The 8155-nt window shown below is 44.3% G+C and overlaps 1 protein-coding gene across 1 annotated transcript; it reads right to left on the bottom strand.

The window, feature by feature from the left end:
- Positions 1–654: 654 nt before the first annotated feature.
- SPRY2 (sprouty RTK signaling antagonist 2) lies at positions 655–7866 on the bottom strand. The gene is made up of 2 exons (XM_007422981.3): positions 6969–7866; positions 655–3153 (listed from the first exon to the last, which is right to left on the bottom strand). Exon 2 carries the CDS (start codon positions 3100–3102, stop codon positions 2158–2160), a length of 945 nt encoding a protein of 314 aa, XP_007423043.1. The 5' UTR covers positions 3103–3153; positions 6969–7866; the 3' UTR covers positions 655–2157.
- Positions 7867–8155: the final 289 nt, after the last annotated feature.

Genomic DNA, 8155 nt, shown 5'->3' with positions numbered 1-8155 from the left:
ATGACCTACACGTGCAGATCACCATGCATGATGAGAACTCACAAGACTTCATTGTTACATATATTTACACCGTGCTTTTCTCAAATGGTGCAACCATCCTTAGGTGTCACAGAGTGTCCCAGGTTACATCAACAGCAGCGCTTCACATATCTCTGGCTTCAACTTGCAGAATTGTCCCATGTTGGCTGAGGATTTTGGGACAGGAAATGCAACATACATAGGGAAGCCACTAGCTTGCAAAGTTGATCTATTAGGCAGAACATGTGCCAACAGCTTAAACTGCCCAAAGATAAAACTGACTTTATCAAATACAAGCAATCATTTCCAGTATAATTAAGTTTAACTCTTCAAACGTGGAACTTCCATGTTCCATGGATAATGACAGTATAAGTGCACCTTAGATACCAGTGACCCTATAAAACAGATAGGCCACATTTCCACGCCTGCTTGTGAATTTAATTCATGAGGCATTTAATTATCCATCATTGGAACCAGAATTCCTAATTCCTCTTCAGAATCTCTGCTGTGCTCCAACCAACACAATCATGACTACATTCTTAAATTATTTCAGATTGGAAAGGATACTGAGGCACTTCAACGTGTTTGGCTGTCTCTGATTTCATAAAAATAACACTCCCATTATAAACACACACACACATTTGTGGCAGGTTTTATTTGTTATCTATGTAATCAGCACTTATGAACTATGGACTTAGAAGCATGTACTTTGACAAAAAGTTTGTTGTTAATACAACTAGGCATTTCTTTTTTAGTTTTCTTGTGGCAACCTTGGTAACAGAAGGACACTTACCTATGCAGAGGTAGCTATAGCAATGATACATCAACCAGAGGCTTGGTCTAAACTGGAGTGCATTCAGATTTCCAGGACAAATTCTTCTGCTTCTGGCTTTTCTATTCTTTGCATTCTTTTTTTGCACTTTTCATACACCAGACCTTGCTGAATAATTAACACAGACTAAAGAGAGGCATTATTCATGTGGCTGTTGAAAATGGTAACTGTGTATCTAAACAGTTAACCTCTCTGCCTCTAATATCTACAAATATAATCCATTTCCTGAGGCCATGTAATTCTGCAACTGCTCTGTATCCATTTGCTCTCATTAGTGGAGGAAAGAAACATTGCTATCAAACGCAACTGCCTTTTTTTTGACAGAGGCCATAGTTGGATCTATGCTGGCACTATTCATGATCTTAAGCTCTTTAACAACCTTTACTTCATCCCTACTTTTTTATGCATTTCTGGATCCGCTGAAGATCAAACAAGAGCTTACAAAAGTATCTTTGATACCTGTTGCTTTTTTTTTTTTTATGTTCAGAAGAGCCATAATTACAGATGCAATTGTTCAGTTCAAAGAAGTGGGGGGAATGGGGGGAAAAAATGACAAGCAGCCCAGTTTAATTTCAAACGTTAATATATTTTCTATTTTATAGGGAATATATGTATTTTTCACCCCTAATTTGCAGCAATGGTGGCATCCTCATAAAAAGGGGTGAAATTTGTAAGATGCCTCTTAAAATAAATATTTCTTTTTTTATAAAATAATAAAACTTCAAATAAATATTCTTTACACTAAACAATATATTGAAAAATTAGAAAATAAAGACTCAATTTTACTGCAACTGTCCAAAAGGGGAAAATCAAGAGTCTTGCAATTGAAGGGCTTCATAAGGCAAAATACAATCTAAACCATATGGATTGATTCACATTCTTTTGAATGTACAACATATTAGTATAATATTTTGTGACTTGTGCCATATTTTCTATGACACTTGTGTTTTCACAGTTGAAAATATCCTATATACAAAAATATAGCACATCTCTGGCAGAAAATAATTGGGAGTGGGTTGAAGTAGTTTTCTAATTTACAAGTGTACTAATTCCTTTAAAAACACACAAACGCACAACACACGAGTTTGCCTAGAAATAGCTCGAGTCTCATTAGCTTATGCAATACTTAGGGGCTGCAAAGCGTATTCCCACTCTGATCTCCACTGGGCGGATTCTAAACAAGCCTCTCCACGAGGCTGGACCTTCTTCACTGCCCCCTCCCCAAAAGAAACAATGCCACAGTTATAGATCATTTAGTTGGCCACATTTGATGTTCTATAATCATTCTTATTACCCGATTAGTGATGCTATGTTGGCTTTTCAATATTCCTGGGTGGGACTTTGGGAACTTTGCAGCAAACTGTGTTTGACTGTTTACAGCGACAACCTGGCCTATTTACTTGGTCATAACACCCCTGACACAATTTAAGGCAACCCTTGGCTGGCAGGTAACACCACAAGCAAGGCAGAACAAGGGACACAATGCCCATGGTGGACCACCGAGTGCAACAGTGGGCCTGGCTACATGAACAGGGGTTATCAGCACAGTTGTCCTCATCATCATTGGAGCAGTGGTAGAAAAGCCCCTTCACACAGCAAACACAGGTCCCATAATCTACCATGTTCTGGGCTGAGCAAAGACACTGCTTATCACAGATCCAACAGGATGGAAGGGTCCGTGGATAAGTGCATTCCTTACACTTACACTTCCCACAGTCCTCACATCGGTAGGCATGCATATGCAAACTTTCTTTGCTAGGGGGTTTCAGCTCCCGAGACTTCAGCTCTGACTTCGGCTGTACTCGTATTATCCCCTCAACAACTGTCCCCAGAGATGACCCCAGAAGTCTCTGTTCTGATGAATTACTACTTGTACTTGTCCTTGCACTACCCCGTGAGCTAGTGCTGCTGACCGTGCTAATGGAACGGGACAGTGGTACCCGGGAAGAAACATGGACCTGGGGATGTTGAAGCCTGTTAAGATGACGCTGCTCTGTCAAGTCATGTGGCCTTTCACTCTTGTGCTGGAGCAGTGGACGTGGTGCTGGCTTCAGTCCTGGTCGTGGAGCCACCGTAGGGGGTTCTGTGTATTCATTTGTATTTCGGATAGCCTTGATCTGGTCCAAGGACAAGACATGAACTTGTTGTGCCAGGACATCCCTCAGGTCAGAATCTCCAAACTGTCTCCCAGTGTCATGCTGGCCTTGAAGCAAGGGTTGTAACCCACTGCCATTCTGAGCTCTTGTCTCCATCAGTATCCTGAATGGTTATCCCTCCAGAAAGCTTAGAACACATCTGAAATCCTATGTTAAAGAAAGAGAGGATTAGTTTTTGTTTTGTATTTCCAGGTGTGGTTGTTTGTTCTGCCAGGCAATGTATCTTAGCTTCACATGCAGCATTACACCCAGTCTCAGGAAAGGAAGTCAATCAACTTAAGTCTTAATCTTGAAATAAACACATTTTTTAAGGAAACCAACCTTTATTTGTCAACCTGGAACAAATCTGAAAGTTCATGGAAACCCACCACTCTAAACCTCCTTCAAATTATTTCAACATAGAAAAGAACTGATTTTCAATATTATCACAGATTCGCATGGAGGGCAGCTTGCAGCTTTTGCACACCTGACACAAACTCAAGTTGCTCTGAAGTGTACACTCGGCAAGCAGCTGCACGTGGCTGACCCCGGGACCCTGACATATGAACCTAGCAAACACCTGTCTCTGTTTGATTCACCTGATTTTTGGGGTTTACATCTGAATAGATAATGAGATTGTACCTGTCAGAATGAGGCTCCAGATGGGCTTTTCAAATTCTTGCCCAGTGGAGACAAATCTTACATATGTGCACGTAGCAGCCCCTGATTTCACTGGAACATACTCTATAAGTAAGCAGACATAGGACTGCAGACTTAGCCGAGGGAAAGGTGGAACTTAGTCCCCTTCAAGTTGTAGGGTTATATAATAGCCCTGAAACTCTGTGAGCAAAATGGGACCAGAGAACAATAGTTCTGACATCATATGGCAATCTAAGAAAAATGTTGTGAGCACATGAAGCTTAAAGATGATGCAGAAAGAAAAACAGATGATCTTGTGCAATGGTACCAGGAAAGACATCCAGAACAATAAGGTTGTTTGGAGTTGGGCGTCGTCAGATTGAATAAATAAATATTTTTGAAGGTGGTCTTAAGTGAGGCTAAAAAAGAAACAAAAAAACAAAAAAACAAAAAGCCAGACCCTCTCTCTTCAGAATTTTGTATTTGTGTTCCACTTTGCAATTCAGAGTACCAGTAGAGACACATTACAATCCTAAGCACTGTCAGGGTTTGCTGTGTGCATTCATAACACCCAGAGAGAATCCATTCACTTCCTGAACATTACCAGAAAAGGTGGTTTGGCTTACCTAGGCAAACATCCTACATATTAACAATAAATCACACAATTCCAGGAACAGCATGTGATGCTATTGCTTCACCTTAAAACTATGCTTCCTAAAGCCTATTACTTAGCTGTAGAAACACAATAAACTATGCTCAGAGTAACAAAGGTGTCAAACTGGAATAAGAATAAAGCTGAAAATCTTACTGTCTCAAGATTTAGTCAAATCTAGTTCACAAGGTGAATTGTTTACTTTGACTGGTAAAGGCAAACAATCTAAACTTTATTATAATCCCTGCAATTCAGCAGAGCACACTTTTGAATATGCAGGTATTTAAGAATGTCTGTCCACTGAACTCTGCAGGATTTATTTCTGGGAAAACCTGCAAGAAATGATTGCAGTCTTATGAATATTTGCTTGCAAGAGTAAGTATTTAATTCCTCAGAAGCCACTTCTGAGAAGTACTTAGAATTCTGACTTGAATTTGCCTTCTAAGAACATGAACAAACAGAACTCAGTAACTGTGTAATGCTGGATGAAAGTCAGGTACAGACCTATTTTGCAATAACTGTATAAAAATGGGTGTTTTCTTTTTAATCCTATACAGAGGAAAAGGCAGGCTCTTGGATTCTTCATATTGTAAATTTAGGATTTCTATGACTAAGCTTTGCCCTAAAAAAAGATTAGTCTCATATCTTCCCCCTTGAGCCCATTCTTCCTCCCCGCAACCCAGACATAGCTCCTTCTCTTATTATAGGCTTTTCCTCTGCATATATAAAAATAAAGCAGGCTGATAGGTAGGATTTTTGGAACCTACTCATTTGCCTCTAAGCCATCCTGATCCTGTTGAAAGAAGCCCCACAGACAAACAACCTGGAGATAAGCAGGAAACATCCTGGCTGGGCGGGGGTGTGGGGGGAGAGAAGGCAGTGAGAATGGGGCTTCTAATAAGATTGCCTTATCAGGAGAGCTTTGCTGCCTCTCTTCCTCTCCCCTCCCAGCAGGAGATGGCCAAGCAGAGACTCTCACTCTGGTTATGTAAAGCCTTCTAGATATCAACTCCATTCAGGAACACCTTCAAAGCAGGTACTCTCTTCCCTTTTCCTGCCCTGACCCAAATCATATAAGACTCCCCAAGTGTCACTTTTGATAGGACATGATTCTCTCCCCAGGAAAAGCTTAAAAGGCAGCATCTCTTTACTCACTGTTTGGTCTAAGTTGATTTGCATAAATGTCAAACAATCTCTCCCCCAGTCCTCAAGGCATGACAAAACAGCATACTGAACTTTTCCCAAAAATAAATAAATAAATAACAGCCCCCAGAATGTCATTGCCCACGGGGTAGAGGGGAGCTTGACCTATGAATAAGACAAAATTCACATTCCCTAGTCTACAAATAGATAAGATTTCCCTGGTGATGTCTCACAGGTGTTGAAAATGGCAAATAAAATCATTTTTTAAACAATGGTTTGTCCCACAATTTAAACAATTGTGTATTTAATGGGATGGATTTTCTGCAATTAACAAAAGTCAAGGTATATCCGCAGGGGGAAAACTGCTCCCCCACCCATCACCTCTTAAACAATTCTCTCTCTCTTCCCCCCCCCCCCCAAAAAGTCTATCTTAAGGGAAATTGACAAGGCACATACACAAGTTCCTTTTACAGACAGAAACATATGGGGGGGGGGGCTTTTCAGGGCCATTAAGAACAACTACTGATTCCTGTCACTGAATTGCCTTGTCTTCAGGTGATATTTAGGGCTGACGGATTAATTTATGCAACAAGAAAATGGCCCAAACTGGAGAGGGGGGAGATCGCCAGCCACCTCCAAAATAAGGACCCCCCCCCAAAAAAAAGAAGGCAAGAAAACTGGTAGGGCAGATGTCAAGAAGTGTTGCCCATAAAGTTGTATGGCAGTGGCCTTGCTCCATTCCAATCTTTTCTCAAGCAGAGGGGGAGAGAGGGGGGAAAAACCCGATTTACATTCTCCCACTTCCGAATTGCAGGCAGAGAAGGATCCAACTATGCAAGTTTTCAACAGAGGGCGGCGAAGCACGAACTGGGCTTCCATGTAAGCAGCTCACCGAAGAACAGGCAAACCAGAGCCCGAATTAAGATTTCGGGCTGCGGAATCCCCACCCTTGACAGGTTTGAAGCCACACGGCTCGCGGTTTCACCGAGCCTGCTTTTCAGAGAGTCTCGCTGCAGGCAGGCTGCTCCCGCCCCAGTCCGGGCAACGGAGCTGCTCCCCGAAGGTCCTGCAGGCAGAGCTTTAACCGAAGGCAGATTTAAGCCACGCCAGCCCCCCAGGACGATCGTGCCCGGGGGGGGGGGGGTCCCTCGCTTGCAGAACCAGAGGAGGGAAAAGAGGAAGGGACCAGCAGAGCGAGCCCATCCGAGAAATCGGACTTCAGCACCCCCAACCACCCGCGCCCCTTCCAAGCCACTCGCCAGGCTCCATCGCTCTCTGTAAACACGAGGGAGGGAGAGAAAACCGGGGAAACCCCGCCGCCTCGCACCAGGGAAAGGCTCAGATCCGCGCGCTTCTTTGCAAGCCTTCGCTTCTCTCCTGCAGAAGCTCGTTTTGCAAAAAAGGGGAAAAGCTCCCACCGAGGAAGCGAGGTCACGCCAAGCCGACCCCCCTCTCCCCCCGCGTCTTCCTGCGGTCGGCGAGTCAATGCAACCCCAAAGCCGAAAGGAAATAAAAGAGAACAGAAGCGGCTCTTCTGTTCCAAACTCACTTCGAGTCCAGGTTGCAAGCAAGAATCATCGAAAGGTTTTGCTTTAGACCGAGGAAAAAAATCCACCGCGAACTTGGGAGGGGGATTGTCCCTCTACTTTCTCTCTTCTCCAGAGGGGGAAATTAATAGCAAACAGCAAACCAGAGAGCCACACGCTGCACCCAAATCTACGGATGTTTAGAAAGCCCTTCTTCCCAGATGCGGCGAGGATTTTTGTCCCGCTTCGCGATCGCACGTTGGTTTCCTCGTCGCTTTCTTTTTTCTCAATGAAAAGGCCGATTCGTCATTCCCAAGCCACTTTCTCTTAATGCACCGTGCATGGAAGGAGGGCGAGGGGAAGCCCCAGCGAACGACATGAAGTGGTTCTTTAAAAATAAGATCCCGGAGTGGCTTGGATGAAATTTCGCTCAGATCTTCCAGCAAAGGGCAGCTTTTCTGGGATTGCTTGCTTCCCCAACTCCGATCTGTTGAAAAGCCGTTACAAAATAAAATTTAAAAAATGGGAAAGGTGGGGGGGGGGTATAGCTTTTTTTTTTTTTAAGTGGTCGGTGAGCTTGCTTGGTTCCTCGGAGTTTGTGTGCTGTACGTGAGTGCGTGATTTCTCTCTCTCTCTCTCTCTCCCAAGGCAGCTTTGCTGATTGCGCGGGGGGGGGGGGAGTTGCTGTTGTTTTAAAGGGGAGGGAAAAAAATCAGGGTTTGCTAGCGGCTGTTGCTGCTGCTGCTGCTTGTATCTTTGCAGAAAAGCAGGTTTGAGATCCGGTCTCTAAGAGCTTCAGCGTTTTTCTGCTCCCTCGCTCCCCTCCTTCTCTCGGTTTTTTTTTCCCCCCCTTCTTCTTTCCGGAGGAGGCAGGGTGATCTCTCCGCAAAAGCAAAAGTAAATGGCGTCATGTGGATCTGAGGAGGAACAGAGCAGTTGTTGTCCTAGAGGATATATCGCATCCGGTCCCAGCTCATTGGCTCGCCTGGGCTACATTCATTTCCCCTCCCAAGCTCTCTGCCAGGCGCTTTGGAACTTGCGGCAGTCGGCATTCAGACCCCTGGCCGGAGGAGGCCGCCGCTCCCCGCCCCGCTCCTTCTGGGGGACGCGGCTGGGGCAGAAGCCCGAATGCACCCCAGGATCGGAGGAGATCGGCGGAGTCCCGTTCGCGGTCAATGCCTCCCATCGTACAAGCCGGGTCGGGAGTGGG

The sequence above is a fragment of the Python bivittatus genome, unplaced genomic scaffold (genome assembly GCF_059951505.1).
Source record: "Python bivittatus isolate LINGU-HERP-01145 unplaced genomic scaffold, Pbiv_v1 ctg000060_np1212, whole genome shotgun sequence".
NCBI classification, from domain to species: domain Eukaryota; kingdom Metazoa; phylum Chordata; class Lepidosauria; order Squamata; family Pythonidae; genus Python; species Python bivittatus.
Note: the sequence above shows the minus strand (reverse complement) of the source record. Positions and strands in the feature narration are given on the sequence as shown.